Source organism: Pongo pygmaeus, chromosome 5, assembly GCF_028885625.2.
Source record: "Pongo pygmaeus isolate AG05252 chromosome 5, NHGRI_mPonPyg2-v2.0_pri, whole genome shotgun sequence".
NCBI classification, from domain to species: Eukaryota; Metazoa; Chordata; class Mammalia; order Primates; family Hominidae; genus Pongo; species Pongo pygmaeus.
The window spans coordinates 74,501,817-74,528,339 of NC_072378.2; the positions used below are offsets into that span (position 1 = coordinate 74,501,817).

The 26,523-nt window shown below is 38.1% G+C and overlaps 1 protein-coding gene across 4 annotated transcripts in view; it reads right to left on the reverse strand.

The window, feature by feature from the left end:
* Window positions 1-4,867: 4,867 nt before the first annotated feature.
* The window catches only part of COL12A1 (collagen type XII alpha 1 chain), a 125,974-nt gene continuing 104,318 nt past the window's right edge, over window positions 4,868-26,523 (reverse strand). For 3 of the 4 annotated variants that reach the window (XM_063666332.1, XM_063666330.1, XM_054492142.2), the window contains 14 exons: window positions 26,312-26,389; window positions 25,099-25,185; window positions 23,651-23,704; window positions 22,492-22,587; window positions 21,895-21,948; window positions 21,479-21,532; window positions 17,136-17,189; window positions 15,634-15,705; window positions 11,981-12,016; window positions 11,814-11,880; window positions 10,602-10,790; window positions 9,601-9,669; window positions 8,107-8,277; window positions 4,868-5,896 (listed from right to left, as the gene is read on the reverse strand). In XM_063666332.1, coding sequence (XP_063522402.1) covers window positions 5,721-5,896; window positions 8,107-8,277; window positions 9,601-9,669; window positions 10,602-10,790; window positions 11,814-11,880; window positions 11,981-12,016; window positions 15,634-15,705; window positions 17,136-17,189; window positions 21,479-21,532; window positions 21,895-21,948; window positions 22,492-22,587; window positions 23,651-23,704; window positions 25,099-25,185; window positions 26,312-26,389 — 1,257 coding nt within the window. In that variant the 3' untranslated portion in view covers window positions 4,868-5,720. Of the gene's footprint in view, window positions 7,097-8,106; window positions 8,278-9,600; window positions 9,670-10,601; window positions 10,791-11,813; window positions 11,881-11,980; window positions 12,017-15,633; window positions 15,706-17,135; window positions 17,190-21,478; window positions 21,533-21,894; window positions 21,949-22,491; window positions 22,588-23,650; window positions 23,705-25,098; window positions 25,186-26,311; window positions 26,390-26,523 lie in introns of all 4 variants that reach the window. The other variant, XM_063666331.1, reaches the window with a different exon arrangement.

A 26,523-nucleotide genomic window follows, 5' to 3' on the forward strand; every position in this document is an offset into this window, starting at 1 on the left:
CCACCACACCCAAGCAGTCTACATTTGCAAAAGATTGAGAGTCAAGAAGAATCCACTGAAGCAGCTTATCATTGTTATATGACAGAGTTGTGGCTTTTACTCTCCATTGTAGAAAGAGGGCTTCGAACCCTCACCCAAGTGAACCGTGTGAAGGAGGTTCTAAGGGAATCAGTCACAGAGATTGAGGAGTGCCTATAAGGGCATGTTATTCTGTAAGTGGATATCTATTACACAGTAGACTTGATTACCTAGCCTACAGGCTTATGTTCTTGAAGGGAGAAACATGAATGGCACTTGGCAAGCAAAGAGAAGCAGCATTTGTGGTGGAAGACTCCTTTTATTTGGCTTAACAAGGATGCTTTAGTCTGCTGTGGTCAAATGGACATTTGGAAGGTAGTCAGACATGAGCCATCCTGCTGGAATACTTCTTAAGAGAACTTTAGGCAAGGGGAATGGACCTTAGCAGTAAGTAGCTGTGAGGCATTTTATGGAAGCAAAAGCTGAGTGTACATTAGGAGAGGTCATTTTGAAAATAAATGGGCAGTAGGTGGGCCCACTGCAGGCCCCCTGAGAAGCCCCATGAGATGGGCAGCTTTTGGGCACCTGCCACACCCAAAAGAGGATTCTAGTGGCACAGGTTACGTGGAAGAAATCTTAACCCCTTTTCGTTCAGTATGCTTCCCCTACCTAAACCTGGAGAAGCTGCAGTGAACGAGCTGACATATCCAACTCTGCAGTCCCAGTCCTAAGTCTAAGATCTGGCTTTAAGGTAGAAAGGAAAATAAATACTAAGCCAGGTTTGAGATTAAAAGTTTCAATTGGATTAAGTTGGAATAGACTGAATTGCAGTACTCATGCTTAAAATTATCCAAAAGAAATGGATCTGTCTGAGGTATGATAAAAGATAGAAAAATGGTATTCATAGAACCTAACTGAAGGCAGTGGCTAAAGACAAACAAAGCTGGTTTTGTACCCCCTTAGAGTTAAGGCTGTTCAATAAACAGTGTTTTAGGAGGACATGGATTCCAAGCTGCATAAGAAAGGAAGTGAAGACAAGGAGGGACTGATGGATGGAAGAACATAGAAGATTCACTGCATTGGGTGTCATGATGAAGCTGAGGAACAGCTGCAGTGGGGTACTTGAGCAGATGAGCTGGAAGCCCCAGAAGAGCTCAGCGTCTAAATTAGTGATTTCAAAGTTGCGGCAGTTTGTAATGAATTCAAGTTCAAGTTAAGATCTTGGAGATACTGAGTAGCTGAGGCTGAGTTATAAAAAAACAGTAAGGTCTTGAAAATAAGAAGGTCAAATAATTGAGGACGTTGAATTTGTCATCCAATATGGATGCTGAAGTGTCCCCAGAAGATGGCAGATATGAGGATGGAGAAAAGCACTGAGAGCCACATACTAAAGTTGCTACTGGAGGCTTTACTCTGGATGGCCATGTACCCCATGAAAATCAGCTACTACGTTGCAAAGTAAATAGGTTATAATGATGTGAAGTTAGCTGTGATCCTCCAATGATAAAGGCTTTTTGTAGGAGGAGGAAGATTTATTGGTCTGGAACCAGCACTGAGAAGTGATCAGGACATGTCCCCACCTACCAACTTTGGGAGGCATAAAAAGTCTCTGCGGTATTTTCAGAGTCAATCCAGGAGGTGCTGGGATTGTTCACTATAGAGGCTGAGGATTTGGAGATGTTTGTTAATAATGGAATAGGAATTCTAGGTGGTCCAGTGTAAAAGTTGGTGAGAGAGGAGGAATAGGAAATTGGCAGAGTCAAGATTTGCAGGGAAATCTGTATGCCACCTGAAGAATGTTAAGCAGGAGATATTGTTGAGTCAGGCTTGCATTTTAGATAAATCACCCTGACAGCTGTGTAGAAGACATTTTTTTAAGGGATTCAAGGCTATGGGAAGGGAGACCATTCAAGAAACTATGAATTACAGTCATGACAAGAAATCTCAAGGGTCTAAAATTGAGTAGTAATGAGATGATTAAGATATGTAGGAGTTCAATCAGCTAGATTTAATTGGATGTGAGAAGTGAAAGAAGGAAGTTTCCAAGGTCTCTCAAATTTCTAGCCTGAGTAACTTGGTGGCTGGTGGGGACAATGGAGGAAAATTATATTTACAGAGAGAAATGTTCAGATCTGGACATTGCATGAAAAACTAAAGCCTTGAGTTTACCTCCACTTGACATTTCCCCTCTTACATAGTAACAGAGTAGCTGATTTTCATGGAGCACATGGCCATCCAGAATAAAGAAAACATTTCCCATTTCCCTTACAGCTAAATGTAGCCAAATGATTAAGTTATGGCGAATGGTATGTAATACAAATTGTGTTTGCAACTTCCAGGAGGTGTCTTTAAAAGATGAAGCGTAATTCTTCACCTCTTTCTCCTTCCTGCAGGGGAATATGGACATAACAGCTATGGCTCTATTAACCACCTTGGACCATAAGCCTAACTTGGCCATGGAAATCAAAAAAAGCAGAGCAGCAAGATAGAAAGAGCCTGGTTCCTTGACTTCTCAAACATGAGAAATAAAGAAATTTCTACTTCTTTAAGCCACTATAATTTTGTAGCTTTCTGTTACTCGCAGCTGAACTTAATCCTAATAAATACCAGATGTGTTAAGTTTGAGGTGTCTGTGGAACTGAAGGAGGGGTATGCAGTACAGCTGAATATACTGACATAGAACTAGGCAAGAGATCAGGGTTAGGGACAGGAAACACAGGTCATTCTCTAAAAGCTAGTCCATGTGATTTTTTTTTTCCAACAGCCTTCAGCAGCCTGATCTAAGAGTGGAAAAGCTAATAAATGTTTACATAAATAGATATTCAGATCTAAATCAATTTTCTGACCACAGGTGTAAGATAAAGATCGATATTACTTTGTATTTAAAATATTGCCTTGGAAAATAAAAGTCACTGCAGCAATTTTGTATATAACTAGCTAGTGTTTATGAGGCAGACCCCATGAGGACACTATAATCACAAACCCCTTTTTATTAGGGAGAAATGATGATTAAAACCAAATGAGGAAGAATTGCATGTGCCAAATGCAGTGCAATAGATATAATGAATAACAAATATTTAGGAACAATTATATTGACCTTTTTTGCACAAAAAATAAAATGTAAGCTTGGGCAACTGCCCAGGTAGCAAAATTCTGTATAGAGTCAAAAATGGATGCTCATGTATTTAAGAAAATATACGTGCAAACTTCTGTTAAACTTGCTAAATCATTGCACAAATAGTCTATAAAAATACTCAGAAATTAGGACCCATACAAATGCTATTTGTAAATTTTGAAATCTTTCCCACTGTAGACTCCATGAGAAGCTACAACTTCTCCCCACGTTTATTTCAGGCTACTTTCTAAAAAATGAGAGCCCTAGTTCCAAATATACATTGCATGCACATAAGGAATTTCTTATAATGCTTCCAAATGGAAAAGGCTAGAAAAAGTGTTTCAAGTTGTTCTGTATTCTCCTCAATAAAAGTTTGGATAAATAAACCAGCACCTACATGTTAGATTTCTTGTAGTTTTTCCGTGAGTTTTTAAAGACAGACTATCTGTCCTCTTCTCCCCATTATTTAGTCCGTATGTGCTCAATCAAGGATTATAAAAATAATTTTAACACAGAATCCAGCAAACACAATTAAGTAAATATACTATGAAAATAAAAATCACAACAAGCATCTCAGCTAGTTATTAATTTTGTGCTTAGCCCCGGGTTTGGATTGCCTCGGCCCCAAGTTCCCAGAACAGAATAGAAAGTGGTTAATCAGTGCATTGCCAACATCAAGAATCAAATCCACATCTAGCCAGTGAGAGAAGGTTCAATTTCTTCATGCCTCGAATCCACGTGGCCCTGGGACTCCACTGGATCAGTGGCTGAGGACCCACCCATCTTCAGGCTCTTGATACACATGTTCTTCATCAAGAAGCATCAGAAACCCCAATTAATCAGAAACTAATCAAAATAAACTGATAGAACTTGGAGGTTTGAAAGCTTCTGCCCAGAGAGTAAGAAGATAGGAGTGGGGGAGGCCATCTAGTGATAAACTAGGTTAAGAATCACAAGGCCCAGCGTCTTAGTCTTGTTCTAATATTAATTAGCAGTCTGTTTCTTCCCAGCAAAGCAAAAGAATTGGGTTGGTCTGGGATAGTCTCAGCAGTATCTTCTAGCTTTAAAAGTGCACGTGTTGGGAATTACAAGTGAATGCTATGAGTTTAGCAACCTGCTGGACGCCTCCTAAATGTAATGCATTTATGTATCATCTGTGCGTTTTGATCCTCGTCTCCAGGAGGTACTTAATTCAGATGTTTTGCTCTGTGGAAAACTTTCTATCACTACTCGTCTCTCTTCAGTTGATATTGGTTCTTTCAAACCAACATTTACATTGTTTTCCTTGATATTTAGAATGGTTTTATTGCATTTGTAAGTGGAAAAGCAAGGCATCGCTAAATGTAAAATTTTCCATTAAGGAATTTTCCTTCTAGCAATTAAACATGCTTTTGGGTTAAGTATGGTATAGAAAAGTGATTAAATGCACATGAAATCATGTGGGTTATTAGAGATTATGTGGTTGTTTGGGGTATCCTAGGATACGTAGTTGTTTTTCCACCAACCCACACATCCTCTATATTCCTAATAAAGCCTTTGGAATCTGCTGGGCTTTTTAAGGCTCTCACCACTCTCTTTCTATGACTTCACCGTATCATTAAAAATCTAAAGTTATTTAGCATAATTTAATAGTATTAGCAAGATTTGTAACTGTATCCAAGGATATGAACTTGTTTGTTGTAACAACCACTTGAGGCAGTCCAAAAGGCCCTTCAAAGAAAGAAACATGCCATGTCAAATTTTCAGTAGTTTTATTGAAAAATGCCTCTTTTGTTTCAGAAATAAATAATATAAGGCAGTGAAATTCACAATCTGCAGTTAAAATATAAAAGCAGCAATTCTATGTTCATAGTCTTGCAAACGTTTTCCAACTGCTTTTGATAACTAAGAAATATTATATTCGGAAAAAAGTTCATACTAAATATACAACACAAACATGCAATTCCATCTCTGCAGAATAATCTGCAATTTGGCATAAATGTTAGTGTGTCTAAAACAAGGAGGTTTAAGGCAATATGGAACTGTATCCCGTTGATGCACTAACTTCATCTACATGGCTTAAGGTCTGTGGTTGTTAAAGAGATGTATACGAGCATTCTATGCCCCGGTGTATAACAGAAGAGGAAGATAAATAATTGCAATGGAGTTGACATTTCCCTCCTTTTTGGTTTTAGGAGGGGAATTATTTGAATCGTGGTGTAATTGAATTGCAAATAAGTATAGCAGAAGATAAACTGCCCGCTCGAAATACACAGCAGCTCTGGGTTCCAGGACTTACTGCTTAACCTAAAAGTTTCACTGAGGCTGCCCGCTGTGCTAACTAAAGGGCACACGGCATGTTCTCTCTGCAGCTTTTGTTAACAAAGTATTTTGCAAGCATTTCAAGGGCAAAGGCAAAAATGTCTAGAGATTGCGTGCTTGGAGCTAGGCTTCCTGCAGAAACAAGGTTCTCTACAATCAGAAAGGGCACTGGATGAGCAACGCTGGAAGGAACACCCCAGAAAAGACGTACACTGCTCTATCTGACCTGTAAATGAGAATTTCAACACCTCCCCCAAGCCTCGCGGCGCGGCGCGTGATCTCTGGTTCACTGCCCGGGTCCGTGGGGCAGGGCGCGCCGCCAGCGCCGGTGAGGCTCAGGAGGCTCCTCTGCAGGCTCGTCTGCGCCGTAGTCCTCGTATTCCGCTGTCCGCTCGGGCTCCACCGGCACGATGAAGGGCTCGCGCTCAGGCAGGTAGGCCCCGCCCTCGGGCACGTAAGGCTCTGTCCGATTCAACATTACAATTATGGCATGATTTGGAAGGCACACACACACACACACAGAGCAAAAGCTAAATCATCACCCGCGGTGATGGCACTCCAGTCTTAATCTCGTAACTATAAATAGATAAGTTACAATGTCCCAATTATTTCCAGATAATTTGGTGATAATCAAATAATGAAATGGCACTTTCTTAAAAAAAAAAGAAAAAAAAAAACCTTCAAAAATCCAGCAGTAAACACAATCATTGCACAAATACCTGGGAAGGGTCAGAGACTGGGCCAAAGAACTGTAAACGCAGTAACTAAGTAGGATTTTCGCAAATCCCCAAGTTAACTGTTTATGCCTTCAAGCTCCTCAATTCAAAGAACAACTTGGAAAGATGAGGAGGTGAGGGGAAGTTTTATTGGCTCCTAGAAACTGAACTCGGGGGGTGAAAAGCAACTATCACCAGGTAATATACAGTACATGACATCTTCTGTGGCTGTACCTCACACAGAGTTACAGCTGGTGGGTGAGGAACACCAGTGACTACAGCAAAACAGGAAGAAAAGGTGATTTTAAACTTTGGCTTGAAAATTGCAGTTACAAAACCCAAATGAGAGGACACGGACAAAAAAGTAACAAAAAGACAGATGCCCTGAATCAGACACATCGCTAACAAGCAAGAGATGAGGAGATTCCATTTGGTGTTATTCCGGCATAGAGCAAGCGGCAGGCTTTGATGCAGAAGCTTACTGTAGAATTGTTAAGTGATTTTAGTCGACAGGATCACATACAAATCATTTACAAGCCACAATTAGTTTATTATTTACATAAGACATTTCTCTTTAACCAGGTTAATTGTTTTTCTTAAAATGGCATAGTCTCCTCTGGTTAGTAGTTTTATTATGCACCTCTTTCACAACTGAGGTTCCTCATGGCTGTGTTTGAACTTTTTTAAAATAATGTTTTTCTACATTATTACTGAAATGCATCAGGCTTATAAACTGACACCACTGCTTTTGTCTCATTCAAGTTAGTAAAAAGAGTCTCCACCCTCCTTTGTGATGTCGACCCGGTTCGTTAACCATTATCTGTGGTGAGATTTCCATACAGACTCATTTCCTAATAAGCACGTGCGCAAACATCTCAGAAACAGGATTTTCATGTATTCAAACTGTAAGCAGCACTGGCGACTTAGAAAATGTGTTAGCCGGAACCTGAAACAGGTCAAAGATGATAGTTTTTAAAAGTTGAATGACTAAGTAAAAAATATAAATACACATCCATCTACGTATGTAATGGTTAAAGTATATATATATATATATCCATATATTTTTAGTTATTCTCACATCCCATAAGGAGGTGGTAATTTAAATTTATAAAGAATTAAATTGCAATTTTTTGAATGGGTTGCATGAAAATATACATTAAGATTTGTTATTACTTTTGGTCATACGTAATTATGCATATAAATATATAGATATATAGATATTTAGATATTCAACTACTCATGCACTATTTGAAAGTAGCAAATCATATCAAACAGCAGTATCATTTTTTAAATTTGCAAGATGCTTGAGGGTGCACTAATGAAATGGTCGCCATTGACCACAGCATGACTATCTTATTTCCAGATTGGCGTATCTCCCCAGTCCTCACATCCCACAAAATCAAGTATAGGAGACTTCTGCCCTCTACAATTGTCAAACACTAGAATTTCATTAAAAATCCTTTAAAAACAATTATTAAGTCCCAGATTTTATAAATATTAATTCCATGGCTAGTATGGGACAGTTAACTATGTTCAGTTGTCTACACCATATTATTACATAGTTTACCTATAAATTAGATTCCCAAAACAATTTTTAAATACATATTCTTGACATTTTACAGTTGTATTTAACAAATCCCTGTTCCCAATCTTTGGGAAAAGAAAAAAAAAGTCAATTACTAGCATGCTTTGAAGTCCCAAGAGAAGTAAGAGGAGGTTTATGATGTGATTTGGTAAATGCAGAAACATGGGGAAAAAAAGAAAATAATTCAATCCTAACAGTGAAATAATGTTGTGTGCTATGATAGCAAACAGTATTATTATATAATCAGAACTGAAAGAGTTGTTATCTTCAAGACATCTTCAAATCAACCTTCCTTCAATCCTAAGGAACTTCATTTCCATAAAGTTCTTTACCTCAGGTGAACTGGGGTTCCTACAATAGCAACAACGTACCTGGATAGCCTTGCCCGTTGTATGGGATGCTGGCGCACTGAGACGAATCACAGTATCCAGGAGGACCTGGGGGTCCTCGGATACCTGAGTTTCCAGGACGGCCAGGGGGGCCAGGGGGACCTCTTGAACCTGTGGACCCTGGTGGACCTGTTCTGGATTCTCCTTGTGGACCTAGTGTGGAGTTAAAACAAATATATTTCCCGTCTTGTCAAATACAACTCCTGAGGTAGCCACCAATCTCAAAATTAGACAATTTACTATTGTATGGTAAGAAAATGTTTCCTAAAGAAATACCCAATATGAACCAAGGTGTGATGGAACTTTCTTACCAGTGACTCATCAGAGTTAATGCCAGAAGTATTTTATTCCAGAAAACCTGATTTAGCAAAAATTCAGCCAAACCAGAGATATCAGTGAGTTCTTTGGTTTGCTCCCACTCTCACAGAGAAAAGAGCACCTGAAGGAAACAGCTCTGTTAAGCAGCCACATTGAGCTGCCATCAAAAGAGGGCAGCATCTGCTCCACACCTCCAGACTATGCAAAGCAATATTGTTTCTGGATCAATAGTTATAGTTAACATAAATGGAAAGATTTAGCCATAGGGCTGTCCTTGGTTGCAAGGGTATCATATGCTTTATAATGAAAAAAGAAATCATTTACAACCTAGTAAACAAAATGCATCAGACAGACATCTAGTAGTCCTATCCAAAATATAAAAATGCTTTGGGAGAACAGTGAATGAAATTTACCAATATCTCAGGCCCTTTTAGTGAGGCTATGTTTTCTCAGTCTAATAGCCCCATATTGAAGACTACTGGAAAAAACAGGAAATATAACCATCTTTAAAGGCTATGAGGCCAAAAAAAACAAACAGGAAGGAAGGAAGGAAAAGGGAAGGAAGGAAGGAAGGAGAGAGGGGAAATAGCAACCCTTTGTGTCACTAAAATTCATTTCATCATATATTAATGTTATAGTTAATGCCTAATAGAAACTTTTCATTTTTTTAACAAAGGGAACATGAAAATGAAGTTATGGAGGTTGAACTTCTTCCTAAAACATACGCCATGGTAATAAGAATGCTTGATGCTATAATAACAGGATGAAGTTGGCTGGGAGCGGTGGCTCAATTCTGTAATCCCAGCACTTTGGGAGGCCAAGGTGGGCGGATCATGAGGTCAGGAGATCGAGACCATCCTGGCTAACACAGCGAAACCCCGTCTCTACTAAAAATTTTAAAAAATTAGCCAAGCATGGTGGCGGGCGCCTGTAGTCCCAGCTACTCGGGAGGCTGAGGCAGAAGAATGGCGTGAACCCAGGAGGTGGAGCTTGCAGTGAGCCAAGATCGTGCCACTGCACTCCAGCCTGGGCAACAGAGCGAGACTCCGTCTCAAAAAAAAAAAAAAGAATAACAGGATGAAGTTGTGAATCTCTTCAGGATGGTGTGCCCTCTCGGTATTTATACTGTTTGCCTGTTTAATATACTAGCAAACCTACCTGGGGGGCCAGGCAGTCCCCGAGGTCCTGGAGATCCAGTACCCCTTTCACCTTTCTCTCCTGGCAAACCTAAGGAAGGAGAAAAAGAGAAAGCACAGGGGAAAAATTATCTGGAAACATGTAATTTTCATCTTAACTGATAATATTTGATTCAAGGAATTCATTTCCTTAGTGAAAGCAGAACCTAATTTTTCACAGAAGTTCACTCTTTAAGCCAAGTTCTTTCTAGACATTTGTGTAATTCTAGATTTATGGCCAAGAAAAAATTTGGCTACAAGGCAGGGGAAAAATTATTTGAAGCAAACAAACATGTCTAATATATTTTTAAATAGTAATTAGGAACAGTAATCCTGAAGAAATCGTTATAATATCTCATTGAAAAACCTATTAAAGGTATTTTATCTTTAGTAGCCCTATTAGTACAGCAGCCAAACCAGTAGAATTATAGAAATATGTAGGTTTTCTCTAGAGTATTAAATACTCCTTTGACAAAAGTGGATACCCAGAATCCTGAAATATCTGGAATCAAATAGTCCTGTTTTTCACCTTTTCCTTCAACTGCACTTATCTATACCATGAAATTAGAGTCAAACAAACATACAAGACCAGTGCCAGACCCTGAATAAAGGAACCAAAATAAGTTGGATCTAAAACTCTAGGGCTGCCTAAGAACATTCAGTTGCTGCTCGACTCTTGCCGTGGTCACAGAGAGTAGTAAGATTTGGGTAGCTGATTTGGTTTGCCAAGATAGAGTTTTTCCCATTAACAACAAAAGTCAGAAAATAGCATTATCTTTACTGAGATCTGATAAAAACATGCCATTTTTCTAAGACATGGAACTCTATGGCCTATGAGTTGCCTAACAGCTCTTCTGAGGCTGTCCAAACAAGACTAGTGAAAGCAGTTTGCCTAGGTCACCTTCCAGATGCCTTCAACCTGTCCCAACTCCTACATTTGCAAATTCCTTCCTTTATCTCAATGCAGAAGCTAGAAATGCCTACCTCGTTCCCCAGGGGGTCCCTGCATCCCTGGTGTGCCCGGGAAGCCTGGCCGCCCCCCGGGTCCAGGTTCTCCTCTGGCTCCTGCGCTGCCAGGAGGTCCCGGTGGACCCGGCGGGCCTGGCTGGTTGCGACTGGACTGGTAATCATTTGGAATCTGATTCAGCATCTGATTGAATCTGTTCATCTGACCTACAAACAGAAATAAGGCTTGTTAGTAAGAAACGCAATAAAGGAGGGATGAGAGAGTGAAACTGTTTTCTCTTAGTGTCTAGTGAAATCCATCTCCATTCTGCACCCCCTCTAGGAAACAATCTAATTAGAATCCTAAAAATAAAATTAAGACAGTCTAATCATCCAGGACAAAATGGTCCCTGATAAATAACTGTTTCCACAAAATGCTGACCTATAAGCCACAAACATTACTACAAATATAAAAGAGTTGTTAAAGTTTAATATGGCTCTGAAATAGTCTTGAGATTTACCAGGTGACATCACTCAAAAGAAAACCTTTTTTATAATTAGATAATTCTACAATTTTTTGTATATCTAAGGCAATGATAATCAGGTTTCAGTGCAAACTGGAATTGCCTGTGGGACACCTTGAAAAATCTGTATTTCTGGGCCTTATCTCCAAAGACAATGATTCACTAAGCTTAGGGCATGGTGCAGGAACTCTCACTTCTAACAAGCAACATAAGTGATTCTAAGGCAGGTGTTCCTCAGTACCACACTTTGGAAAACATTGATTAAGACTTCTCAAAGAGCGAGTTATGGGTTTAAGGCCCACACCAGTCTGCAGGTACTGAGCTTCATTACTTAACAGGCCTTATGGAATAAGAAGAGCCTGTGAAAAACAGAGAGGCAAGTGAGAGTTTCCTACCAAAACCAACTTTCACTGATCAAATTCATCTTGGTGGGCCCCCTTCCTTAAGGTCATAAAATGACTTAAAGATCATAACTTAAAATATCTAATGTCTTAGTACTTAAGTTTGCTGCTATTATTTTACCTTGGGTTATTATTTTATCTTAGTGACAATCTTTAAAATATCATTAACTTCATCTAATCAGATGCAAAACTGACAATGTATAAGAACAAGAGCTTATCAAAATGAAAGAGAAATCTATCTCTTAGAAACTTTATGACTCAAACTCTGCATTTTCCTGCAATTAATTTTAAAACAATTCATACAGTAAAAAGAAAACAAATTTTACCACTTATCAATTGTTCACAGACTTGTCTTGCAACTGCTCGCATCATGTTCTGGGAAGCAATGTCTCCCTTGTTGAATTAATGAGAATGATTAGCATATTAGTTCTATAGTTTTAGACTTCAATGTTTAACACACAAAATAAACGTAAGATTTTTAAAAAATACATACCCTATCACCTTTTTCTCCTTTCAACCCAGATGGACCCTGAAAAATATGAATTACATACATTAGGAACTGACAAACATACTCTAAAATGATGCATGAATAGACATAATGATGAAAGAGAACAAGTTCTGTTTTCTAAAGCATTAGCAAAATGACATCACATTTATATCCATGTTACTCACATTCTGCTTTTCTATAAAAAGGAATCTAATCTCTCTCTTTCTCTCTCTCTCTTTCTCTCTCTCTCTCTGAAGCACATGTCCTCCAAAACAGTGCACAGATATGAATTTTGTGGTCACAATTGTAAAAGTTATGGACCATGCACACTTTTTACAATGCAATTCATGATACATATGGAACTAAAATACATATGAAGATTGCCCTTGTACCGCCATACTTTGCTTCATATCATCATGGTTGGTTATCTCAGCTGGTTATTGTGGAATGTCCATGAGATTAGTCTCCATTCAGTCTCACTAAGAACCAGCAGGCTGTTGTCAGCTCCTTAGCTCAATATATATCCCTTAACTTCATCCAGTGATTCTTTGTACATTTGAGATAAAACAAACTGGGTTGAAGCTGGAAACCATCATTCTCGGCAAACTATCACAAGAACAGAAAACCAAACACTGCATGTTCTCACTCATAAGTGGTAGTTGAACAATGAGAACAAATGGACACAGGGAGGGAAACATCACACAGGCCTGTCGGGGGGTCAGGGGCTAGGGGAGGGATAACATTAGGAGACATACCTAATGTAGGTGATGGGTTGATGGGTGCAGCAAACCACCATGGCACGTGTATACCTATGTAACAAACCTGCACATTCTGCACATGTACCCTAGAACTTAAAGTATAATAATAAAAAAATTCTACAATAAAAAAAAGAAACTGGGTTTTTCTCTTGTTAAATAACTCAATCTGATCCTACATCTAAATACAAGCATAGAATATTTGTCCCTACACTGTCATAAGCCTCTCACCATAAGAGATATTGGAAAAGTTTTCCTTAGAGTGCAACAAGTTTTTGTCTTTCAGTTATATATTTCCAGGCTGCCAACTGCTATCACCGAAGGAACATCTAAATCATTGACAAATCAGGTAATGTCCCATACCAAACCACTTCTCACCATCCCCATGGAAACCACTGCAGTCCAAACCAAGATTCTTGCCTGAAACTACTCCAATACCCTCCTAACTGCTCTCCCTTTTCCCCATTTTGCTACATTATAGTCTATTCTCCACACAAAAACCAGAATGATATTTTTTTAAAGAAAAATTAGATCATGTCACTCCTTTGGTTCCAAGAGCCTCCCATCCCATTCACATCAGATTTAGAGGAAAATAATAATTCCTTATCATGGGCTACATGGTCCATATGATCATCTATGCCTAGCTATCTGACCTCATATTTTATCCCTCTCCATTTAACTCCCTTCGCTTTGGTACCCAGACCTGTTGGATGTTCCTTTCACATGTCAGACTCATTCCTCAGCCAAGGCTTTCATTCATGCTGTTTCCTCTGCCTGGAACCCTCTTTCCATAGATCAAATAGCTTTCTCCCTCATTTCATCCCAATGTCACCTCGTCAGAGAGGTTCCTAGATGACTGTATCCAAAATAGCTGCCTTCCCACCAGCACAATCATTCTCTAACCCCTTACTCTGTTTCTGGCTTCTTCATAACACTCATTATCACGGGAACCTATATTTATATGGCTTTGTCTATATACCCCCCAGAATGTCTATGAAGGCAAGAATTTTGTCTTGTTTGCTGTTATATCACCTGACCCTAGAACACTGGCTAGCATATTGTAGGCACTAAACAAATATATGTTTACTAATGAAGTATTCTATGAATATCTCATGGAAACATCTCCTATAGAATATCAGGTATTATAAGTTAGCAAGAAGATACCAACTGATTATAATAGCTAATGACATAAGCTAACAATGATTAAGCCAAGCTCTCTGCTAAGACCTGTACATACCTATATGCTATGTTTGGTTTCATTAATTAGAGGAAGGTAAGATAAAATAGGGAAGAAAAAGAGAGGAAATTTGCTACTTTTGAAGGACAAGGAAAATGAAGGAGAAAAGGGGAAGTGCTGGGGTCTAAATAAATGTATACCAAATTATAATTATCATAGGAAAAACTGGAGTTGTCTATTTCTTTGCCAAAAAGTATTAGATTTTTGTGGAAACACTAATATTATATTTGGAGCATTTTGCAAATGCAGGATTTTTTACATTTACTGCTATTTTGAGATTGTTCTGATTTTTTTTAATTTATTGGCACTCTGAGATTGTCCTATTGTTCATGATTTGTAGAAATCATCTCTATTGCTGATATTTAGAGATCATATTTCAAGTAATAGCTGTAGACATTTCTTTTAGGCTTCTAGCTACAGCCATCAATTATATGAGTAATATTCTTATATAAGACACTATTGAGGTCATAGTAAAATAAAATGAAATGCTGAATGGGTAGAAAAGTTTCATATACTTATAATTGCACTTGCAAAGTTTCTACCATGATCCATTGAGGAAAAGAGAGTAATAAAGTCACATGCTAGGGTACACACAGTTTTTAAAGTATTTAGGTTGGTGCAAACGTAATTGCGGTTTTTGTCATTCTTTTTAACCTAATATATCAGGAGTCCTTCTATCTTTCTGTTGCTTGCTTAATTTTATGAATCATACAAGGCAAGCCATATCACATAAATGTCCAATTCTAAGTCTGTCTGAAATTACTTTTTTTTAAACTTGGGTTTGTATAATTTGAACAATGCTTTAAAAAGGAGAAATTCTGTCCAGAGAAGAGCCCTGATAAATTTTTGTCACTGCTAATAGTTGAACTTAATTGTCTTTAAGATAAATTTTTATATTTCAGGATGCTATTTGGACAAAAAAAATTGCTTAAATAAATTCACACTTCATAAATACAAAAAAGGAAAAGCTTGTAAAAAATATGAAGCCCAACAGTCATTACAAATATTTGTGTATATTTTAGAAACTTCAAATTCAGTTTTGGAGATACTAATTTGGAAATACTAAATATGTGTACTACTATCTCAACTATTATTTTAACCAAAATATCTGCGTAAGAGAAAGTTAAATGGGGTATAAATTGGGGCAGGACAGTATTAAAAAAGTAAAATGATAAATTAAAGTTAATAAATAATTTTAATTCTGGTTCTGATGTTCTAGCCTCCTCAACTAGATACAAAAGAACAAATGGAAAGCTGGATAATGCCACAAAAGGGTTAACATTAGCAAGCTAGGGATGGAGGCGCTGTGCACCATCGTCATGTATTTTTCCATCTTAAGCAGCATACCACTCCTAAGTAAAAAGAATCATTTTGCTGACCCAGCTCTGAGTGTTTATACAGCGCAGAAATATGTGTCTTGGCTCATAATCCCATTCTCCTTTTAAAAAAACCCAGTAACCACAATTTTCATCCCAGAATATTATAACAACCCAGAGAGAAATATTTAGAACTAGTACCAAGTCAAATCCATGAGTTTAACGTGGTTTCAACAAATGCTTCAAACACATTACAGCAGAGATAACCTAAATATAACAAAGCCTTGCAGTTCTCATTATTTATTTCCACAGTGAAACGACTGTCAGTAGACATGCAAGCTGTCCGCTTACTGGTCTGCCATGATCTCCAGGTTTTCCTGGCTTCCCACTTGGTCCTGTGACTCCCGGGGAGCCTGGGCTTCCCTACAACACATGGAGAGGGAAGGGGACCGTTATGACAAAGGGAAAATCCCATCTAAAGTAAATGAATACAGTCTGTTTTAAACGCGTTTAAATGAAACAACTCATAATTACACATTCAGGAAAACTAAAACGAAATTTTAAGATAACATGAAATAAAAAACTCTTGACAACTACAGTGCAATCCTTATGGACTATATAGTTTTAAAATACATTTTGAGACCAGTTGAAAAATACATGCACATGTATACAATCAGTTTCACAATTTAAGACTATGATCCTAGTAAATTGGTTACAAAGTGGATGTGCAGAAAGCAATTCCCTTTTTCTTTAAGTTTCCTACTACAAGACCAGACAATCCTTCAAAACACAGAGGTTGAAAATTTAGGCTGGAGAAGAATTAAGAAGGTGGCCAGTTTTGTGCTAAGTTGGGCACCATGGTGGCAGAGTCTTCCCTTGTCTGCTGGGAATTGCACTCTCGCTTAGAAATTCATTTTTCCCTTTGGAGCATTCTCCACACTTTCATTCCCTTCCATCATGTCAGCACCCTTAACCCCACCAAAATCATAAGATTTTCTCCCTGTTGCTTTTACCACAGCTTCCAGACATTTTGGCCCTATATTTAATAGAATGTTTATAATATGTACTGGCCAATATGTCATGTTCTAAAGCCTAAAATTTTCTTAAAATGGAATGTTCAGATTTTGTGAAGCAATCCTTTACTCCATTAATTATGCAAATGTTAATCTCTATAGTAAATACTTAACATGAAAGTTTGCTGTGCATTTAAATCCCCCATTACCTAAAGATCTATATTTTAAACATAAATAATAAAATTATTTTAACATATGCTCTTTAGTCTTCATATCCTGCCACACAGACATGGAGGCTATCCATCACCTCAAACAATTTTACTGGGATCTCACCTGGATGCAAGTATATAGATGCCAGTTTCAAAATCATTAGTTTCAGTATTTTTCCCAATATCTTAAGTTGAAGACCCTTTTAGTTGTAGATAAAACTGACTTCCTCAGAACAACTGATGGCTGTTCAATAATAAAGTTCTTGAAATTTAAATGTTATAGGCACAGATTCTTAAAATTCTGTGACAGGAAATAACCGAACTACTGAGGTTATAAAACCCAACCACTTAATGTAGGGATGAAGAAACTGAGGCACCAACCAGCTGGTAGCCAGTTAGTTAGGGATTTCTTTTTCTTTTTCTCAAGTGTAACTTGATTAAACAGAAAGATTCCATATTTTAACCCATCTGTTTTCCCTAGCACATTTTGATGTAGATAAACAAAAACACAGTTCCCTCAATGATATACTCCACAGCACAGATGGAACGTGCTTCAAAGGCAGGTTACTAGCAAAATGAGGTGAGAGGGTGGGAGTGAAGGGCACAAAAATGAGACACATTTAGTTCTTACCGGCGGCCCTGGTGGGCCCCTGGGTCCCATTGCACCGTCTTTTCCAGTGAAGCCCTATTGTAAAAATGAAAGTAACTACAGTTAGGGAGGTCATGAGCAAGTGAAAAGAAAAGATGCTAAACAGGTTGCTAAAGCTGAAGGCTGAAGAGAAGGATTTAGCCCAACATGCTGTTTGGGAGGTAAGCTTTCAATAAGAAGACAAACAGCAAAAAAATAAAAAATAAAAAAAAATAAATCTTTTCAGTTTAACTTATGCCTTTTACTGAATAATTAATTTCTATGCACATTCACTTGTATAGTTATAAATAAAACAATTTTAAGAGCCAAACTAATCTTATCCCAGGAAGGCAGATTCCCTTCATGAAGATATTATTTTTTGTTTTTGTAATAGCATAAAGAAGTCTAAAGGAAGATTTACCCATTCTATGGAAAAGTCAATGTCCACAGGCTGGCCCAGGAAGGAGGCAGGTGAGAGGAAAAGAAAGTTACTGAGAAAAGCAAGTGGTATCATAAAAGATGATACTATGGTGGCAGAGTCTTCCTTTGTCTGCTGGGAATTGGACTCTCAGCTTAGAAATTCACTTTTCCCTTTGGTGCATTCTCCGTGCCTTCATTCTCTTCCATCATATCAGCACCCTTTAGCCCCAACAAAACAATAAGAATTTCTCCCTATTGCTTTTACCACAGCTTCCAGATATTTTAACCATATATTTAATAGAATATTTATAATATGTACTGGTCAATACATCATGTTCTAAAGCCTAAAATTTCCTTCAGATGGAATCATCAAATTTTATAAAACATTCCTTTACCAAATATGCAAATATTAAGCTCTGTAGTAAATACTTAACATGAAAGTTTACTACACATTTAAATTCCCCCTTATCTAAGAATATACATTAAACATAAATAATAAAATTATTTTAACACATGCTCTCAAGTCTTCATACCCTGCCATACATACAGACATAGAGAAATCTATATGGAAAATCCTGACCACCTAATTAGAAAACTCCCTTCCTCATTTCCTGAGCAACTGTCAGACAGTTAGAGCAGGACTATTTATGTCTCCACTCCTGGTGAATTTCTTTCTTCCTCTCCCAAAGGAGGCAAAGCTGGGCTGGGTGCAATGGCTCATGCCTGCAATCCCAGCACTTTGGGAGGCCAAGGCAGGAGGATTGCTTAAGCCCAGGAGTTCAAGACCAGCCTGGGCAACATAAGAAGACCCTGTCACTAAAAAAAGTGAAAGAAAAAAAATAGCCAAGCATGGTGGCACACACCTGTGGTCCCAGCTACTCGGGAGGCTGAGGTGGAAGGATCACTTGAGCCCGAGAGGTCAGGGCTGCAGTGAGCCGTGATCGCACCACTGCACTCCAGCCTGGGTGACAGAGTGGGACCCTATTTCAAAAAAAACAGAGGCAAAGCTTTCTTAACTGCCCTCCACTCAGAAGAGAGGAAATCTTCAATCCTGATAATAAGCAGTTAATTTTTGTAGTGCTCTGTCTCTCTTCAGTACACACAAAGGCCAGAACTGCCTCAGCATCAGTTTACTAGGCAGGAACAGAACACATCTCCCCACAGGCTTGATCTCTGGCTCGTGCGCCCGCATTTATATGTTATTTTTTCTCTCTGTACAGTGCCAAATGACCTCTGCCTGGAATGAGTCATCCTGCTACCCAGTTAGCATTCACTCTCAACAGCAGATCTCTGAAATCCAGCCGAGGATTTCTGAGTCAGGTCATTTTTTAGAGTTGTTGCATTCCTCTGTCAGAGATTTTTGTCTTATTTTCTGCAGAGAATGAAAGTAATCATTTCATCCATATTCTTGGATTTTCACAAAAGTTGACCATTTGGATCTCTTCCTGAATTAACTATCCATACTTTTTATTAGTACATTGACTTTACAATGGAAGTTTAAATTATTCTTCTTACATTTGTTGGAAATATTCCACTTCCCCCAAAAAAACTTTTTTTCAGAAACTTTTAGGGATAAGATTTCAGACTGTTTTCTGGAAGATCTAGGCCTGATTAACAAAAAACAGATCCTAAGCCTATCTGATGTAACACCAATATCACTTCTAAGGGCCACTTAAGAAAAAAATTCTCTATAATATTGCTTGGACAATTTGAATAAAATTTCTTCCACCCAAGTTTCTCCAACTACTATATAGGATGTTCTTTTTCATTTTTATGGTAAATATCATATTTCTAAATAATTAATCCTCCTTTAGTCAGTCTAAGAACTTTCTGATCAACCATTTCCTTTTAGAGGAAATACATTCGTAAATTGGAGTGAAGAAGATTTGTCATGAAGTACTCAAAAAGGCTACCCACTATGCCATCTGCAGAACTTTGTGTCACAATTTTATTTTATTCTTCATTTTTTGCTGCAAGCCGCAGCAGTTATTTCCACTTCTACCCAAGCGAGGGTGGCTGAGAAGACTGATGGCCATTTTCATAGATACACATGTACAGATACCGTATATGTGGTTCTTTTTTTACTTTCTAATAGCCCCCAGCACTGTGCCTCATTTCAAAAATCAACTGTGCTGAAGACAATCTCTGTATCTTGTTTCTCCCTATTTGATCCTGCTAACAAGTCTCCATTCCTCACCACAACTCTTGACCTTGATCTCTCGTGCTTCCTTCTCTTCACTTCCACTACTGAGTTCAAGTTTTGTTTTGTTTTGTTTCAGCTGAGATTCCCATACTCAAAGTCTCTCTAACGTTCTAAAACTGTTGATACCCCACCAGCTATGCACCCTCCTTTTTGCATTAGTGGTAGTTTACTAAGCAGTAGGTAGGTACACAGCCTGTGAAGGAAAAGAGAGAACAGTTTCCTGAAAAGTTCTCTTGCCCTCATCCCAGGGTGGCCTCACCACAAAGCTGGACACAGATTAGAATTTGAGAATGGAAAAGCACAGTCCCTTCCAGTCCCTTACTTTTCAGGGATGCAGTTATGCTGCCTGATGGTGATGGCTGTCTGAGCGCCAGTCCAGAAAGATAGTCCTGCTGGGAAGTGTGCTAGGGAACCCGCCATGTGTCTGCATGAAGCCCACATTGGGGTGGATGTGATGGAAACAAGGTTTCAGTCGTAGCAGCAGCAAGCAAGTCAGCCCATTGCCACTTCTCAACTGCAATATTCTGGGGTTTATTTTCTAATAAAGAAGACTGACTTGTCACCCTTGTACTCTCACTGTTGTCCTTTATTGTAAAATAAGAATTCAAAAAAAAAGAAAACCTAAAGTGCCAGTCTCAAAAGAGTCAGAAGATGTATATGTCAGAACTACCTCCACATCCCATATCCCAGAAAATACAGTTTTCTCTTTGACCTCTCTCTTATCTCTCCCCCAAACTCAAAAGGAGGCATGGGAACAAATAAAGTTCACTGGCATATCATCTACCATTTTCTATTATCTTAGGGCAAATCTTTGCTCCCTCTGAATGGCCTACCTCTCTGCCCAATGGTGTCTTGGAGGTGTTAAGGTTGATAGATTCATGTTTAGTGACAGCTGTTATAGTACTGGCTTCCTCAGATCCTGCTGCTAGTCATATATTTTAACTTGATTGATTAATCAAAATACAAACTACTCTCAGACTATTATTGGAACCATAAGATGCTGAAAAGTCATTAGTTCCTTTGTTTTGAAAAACTCTTAAAATTTCTGGGTTCTTTTTATTAAAGCATTTGTGGTCTCCTATGGAACCAAATATTTCACATTATTGATGAACAGAACATAGAGGTCATGTTCACCATGCTTCTCATTAACTTATCCTAGAGAAGACTGGGTTTCCTGTATTGCTTTCATGCTAAGTCAAGACCAAATCTGAAAGCTACTACCAATAGGCAAATTCCCTACTAAATACCAGCTGTCTACACCACCATCAAGGCCTAGAAGTGGTATTTGAGTTCTAAAGGTGTAGACAGGATGTCTTGAGTTTGTAGAAAGTGCTATGGGAGTCAAGGCTACCCTCATGGTTACAGAAAAGCTGCCTCACAACTAAGATTTTAATTTTAAGATTTAAAACAATTTGCTGAGATTCTTGAATCTCTTTTTAATCAGCTAAAATTCCTTTTCTGGACTTCTTTTTATGAATATGATACAGTAAGAAATTTTCTGAAAATTAAAGTTTCAAAGACTCCCCTAGAGTCCCACCATTTTATTTCAGACCTTGAGATTGATCTGATGTTGGATGGTCCACTGACATTAGCTTTGCAGCTTTGCAGCTTTCCACAAGATACATTACCAGCCTTGCAAACTGGATTTTGAAGGGTTCTTAATTAATAGGCAACCATGTGAAATCATTTCCAACATTATTATAGCCTGCTCAAGAAAACTTACTCTGTCTCCTGGAGGTCCCATTGGTCCTGGTGGGCCAGGTAATCCTGGGGTTCCCTGCACAGAAAGAAACAAACAAGTGAAACATTATAATATACTTCCTGTGTGGGAGAGAATCTTTGTTATTTTCCAAATGTTTTTTTTTTTTTTAATTCCAGAGACTCTGAATAGAAACAGGAGAACAGAGCCAAGCACACTGCCAAGCATACAGTAGATGCTCAGTCAACGAGCAGATACCTGAATTGAATAGCACCAACTTGAAGGCTAAGACCAGGGTATGAAATGGAAATGAGGTGACACACATATCCAGGCTTCTGCTTTGCTACTTAACCTGGGTTTACCTTTTGAGGCACTACAAAAGGAAATTTTCAAATAGCACATGACAGGGGGAAGAAAAGGCAACTTAAAGACCAACTCACTGTTCGGCCTGGAAGCCCTGGCTCTCCAGCATCACCTTTCATCCCTTGGCGACCCTAGAGTGAGCAATGGGAAAACAGTTCTCAGGTGTTTCACAGAGATTAAGCAAAAAAGGAAGACATGAGTCACTTATGAAATCTTCATCACTTCATAAATCCAGTGTAAGCATTCAGAATGAGCGCAGAAGGGTATTTTTGAAAGGAGATGAATAACCTTTTTTGAATTAATGCTCACTTTTTAAACCACAAATGCTGTGTTATAATTTCTACTTATAATGTTATGGGGTAATTTTATATAATTATGGGATATTATACCTACCTTAAAAGAATACAGTTTAACATAGGGCATATCTACTTTACTTATAAGAAAATGTTTAATAAAATCAAATAAGTAGCAGTAATTTTTTCTACACAGTTTTATATTATTACATAGTCTATTTACATATCTAAAATAACAGTCATCATAGAGACTGTTATCTCGGTGACTAACCTCGTTGAATTATCTGAGAAAACATTTGATTTGGCAAAATGTAGAAAAGATTCATTTTACTAAATGTTTATCCACCATTCTCATTTAATACAGAAAGGCTTTGTGCTTACTTGCTCTCCTGGAATAGAGAGTCCATTGGGTCCCTGAGGGCCTGGAGGACCCTGGGGGCCTGGAGGACCTATGTCTCCACGAGGACCAGGGGGCCCCTAAAATACACGAGAGAGACAACCACAAAGTAATGTAATATCTTTTCAGTGCTGAGATTTAGTCAGACACTTGTCATCATAATTCTAACACATCAATCATATAATCTTTGTAAACATTTTAGAAATCTACATCTATGAATATGTTTATTAATGTAATTTCTTTCTTCCCTTCACTATTGAAAAGTACAATAAATTTACAAGAGCACTTACATTTCCATAAAAGTCCTATTAGAAATAGATTTTTTTAATAAAATACATTGCATATAATACATTCATATATTAATTTTCATAGATTTATATGAGATTAAATGCTTAAGTTTCACTGGATTTGATTTATTTTAAGCTAGTCCTCATTTCTCTTAGACTTCAGCTTATTTCTGGGTCTAAAGGATATATAAATCAAGCAAGGAAAGAAAAGATGCCCATGGATGAGGTGCCCTGTGCTGGAGCTCTTTTGCAATCTGTCTAGATGGAAAAGGCACAACCTTGGCATCAGGCCTGGGTTAGCATCCTAATCTTGCCCTTTCCTAATGGGGTTATTTTATCATTAATTATATTATGACCAAAAACTACACATTATCTTCATAAAATATTCCCCTGAGAAGCTTGAGTTGTCTTACAGAAAACCAGTGTGGAGCTGGCAGAAGGGGCAGGTGACCCCTTGTGAGCACATACACAGCCACTCAGCATTTTTTTCTGAGACTGGTGAAAAAAGCAGCAGAAGTGCTCCCAACAGGCTCCAGCTCTCTAGCGGGTCTCTGCTCCCTGTGGGGTGTGGGTACCCCCTCTGCTTCCCCATGTTCTGGCCAAGGCCTTAAAGATCTTCTGCAGCTTCCCCATGTGTAATGGTTACAGCTGTGACATGCATCCTACGCATTTCTTTCTCTGGCTAGTCTAATCCATCATTATGACATCCAGAGATAAGACAGAGGTAATTATATTACCTGAGGCACACTAAACCTGAGCTGACTTGCTCAAGATCACATACCCCCTTTGTGAAAATTTGAACAACCAGATTTCAACATATAGATAAAAATTTAAATGCACTCTAAGATATACTTACAATTGCCCCACTGATACCTCTTTCACCTCTGGGACCTTTAGCACCAGGCCCTCCCTAAAATACATAGAGCACATAGTAGTGTGAACACAGGAAAGTAGGAAGAAGTTGATATACAAAAAGTGCTTCAAGAAAAAGTGCAATTCCCAGACAATTATTATTCTACAGCTGCTTGCAAAATATTGAAGCAAATATTTCATGTCATACAAATATGCGAGGCAAGAGAATTTCAAAACTTTGTACATTCTGAGTGTCTTTTTTTAATTATATTTCAAATTTCAAATTTTCATTTGAAAATTTGAGGTTTATTGGGAAAAGCAAACATACTACTTGTATACAATAAAGAGAAAAATAAGCTTTGGATTTATGTGAATTACATTCCTCGGGGAAAATGATGGGCAAAAAGAAGAGTATCTTAAATTGCTCAGAATATTAGAACATGTACTTAACAGGAATTCAGAAACAACTGAACAAAGAGGAAATAAATATCACAGTGACATCCAAGCATGTTACTTCACAACTACAGGAGAAAAAATCCCAACATCTCAAAATCATCTAATCACATCCAGGATATAATTTCATGATTATAAATATAAATCACTGTTACTAGAAAAAAGAATGGTAATCCCAGTGACATTTTGATTCTATATATGAGGAGCTGGCTTGTAATTAACCTAAAATCAGTCTACATTATTTGCTATGACCCAAGAATAGTAAATTTTCATGTTCTGTGAATCCCTGAGCTCTTCCTATGTTAATTACATATTTTCTTAAAAGAAGCCAAGGGAGATTAGAGCTATCCTCAAAACTGGCCCAGATCAGATACTGGATCGACTAAATCAAGGGGTTTCACATTGATCAATGAACTCTATCACTGCAATCTTCAATGTTTTGTCTTGCACTTTCTTGGCCTTCCCTCCCAACCAATGAATAAATCTGGTCATAGTCTTCTCACTCAAGTTATTTCAAACCCAAAGTTTATGATATCACATGTGTAAATTACCCTCTCTATATGTTATTCTCATGATATGTCTGCTACATAAGGTGCACATGTTCTAGGTTCTCAACAAGCTGTTCTTGGGTCAGCCTCTCAGCTATGGCTTTATACCAAACATATAAGAAGCTTTCAGGAGACGTAAGGAATTTTCAGTCATGTAATTACAGATGGAAATCCAGGTTCATATCTTTAAGAAAAAAGCTCCTGAAGACTAGCCAATATTATAATTCTTGCATGGCTGAAGAAATATGTCAAATGCCAGAATCAAATATTCTTCCCGATTTACTCCATTTCAGATGTCCAAATATACTAAAAAGATGGTCTGCAATTTAGCTTGCTCTATCCTAGAAAACCTGGATGAATTGAAGCATTTTATTGACTCCATACTGGCAAATAGATAATCACTCTAAAGATTTCAAAGGAAAAACCAGAGGAACTATTTCAATTTCCTTACTGCAGGGCCTGGAGGTCCTGGAGGTCCAACGCTGTCCTGTGTACATGTGCAAGAATTTGGAAAAGCAGGGCATTTTGCCTCATCTCTCTGAAATTTTGAAAAGAATATTTACCTTTAAATTTAGAGGAAAAAAATGACTTCCCATCCCCACCCCCACTTACATGCACAAGGAAGTCTGTTTCCCAACTTAAAGAAATAATTTTAATTATCATTATGAATAGTCTTATGTTGAAACTTGCTGTGCTCCTTTATGTCTTTATTTTATGCATTATGTTAGGACACCTCACTGACAAAGAAATGTTTACAAGACCACTGAGATCTCTGGTAATTTAATCCAATTTCCTCTTTTCCAGTGTTAGAGACTTGTTGTGTATCTCAAATATCAATTCCCATTTGGAAAAAAATCCAAAATTCTTTCCTCTTTCTCCATTATCCACATAGTTTTGTCCCTCACTTCATTCAGGTCTCCGCTTAAATCTCCCCTTATCACTGAGGGCTGCTACTACCTACCATCACTGTCTGTCCCTTTGCCCTGATTTGTTATGCACCCTAGGACTTTCACTCAATAGTATAGTATATATGTCCTTATTAATTCTTTCTCTCCCAGTGCCTTTCACTGGAATACTCACTTTTTACTGGCTTAACACAAGCACACAGATTGGTGCCTAGCTTATAATAGGTACTCAATAAATATTTGCTGAATAAATAATGCACACTCTTCCTGTGGATGTATGTGGGTCTTTGCTGGCCAAAAGCTTCAAATCCATCACCAACATTCAACTTTGTGACTATTACCACCTACATAGATACTATTAAAGAAAAGTCATCATCTCAAAAAGAAATACTATGGTTATTTCTACCATCTAAAAAACCTTAGTCATCCAGAAAGGTGCTGGCTTGTTTTATAAAATGCTGATATTTTACAAGCAATAAGAGGGCTTTACAGTAAGTGGGCTTATCAAACACATTAACTCAGCAGGACTTTTCGGTTAGGGAGAATTTCCAGATACAATCTGTGTATTACCAGCTTGTGAGGGAGGGATCACACAGGCACTGGCTTTTCTGTAGTAGCTGGTGAGCACCCACACGTTGCGTGTCTTTTAGCTCCATCCTGAAGATGCAACTGTGGAGTGCTACTTCCTCTCCCAGGCACAAGGGTTTATTCCTGGGGGACTGTTAAAGCCATGGCAGAATTCAATTCTGTTTTACTTACCCTAGAGGGAATATCACAGCATCTGTCTCTACTGGTCCACACTGGACTGCAGACAATGTCAAAACTCTGGATTTGGAACTGCAAACAACCAACAGCAACATCAGCTAAAGATGCATGAAAAACATTTTATATTGGCACTTCCACATTTCAACATTGCCAACTTCTCACACAGACTCTCTCAAGGGTGTGAGCCATTGAGAGCAATGTGATCC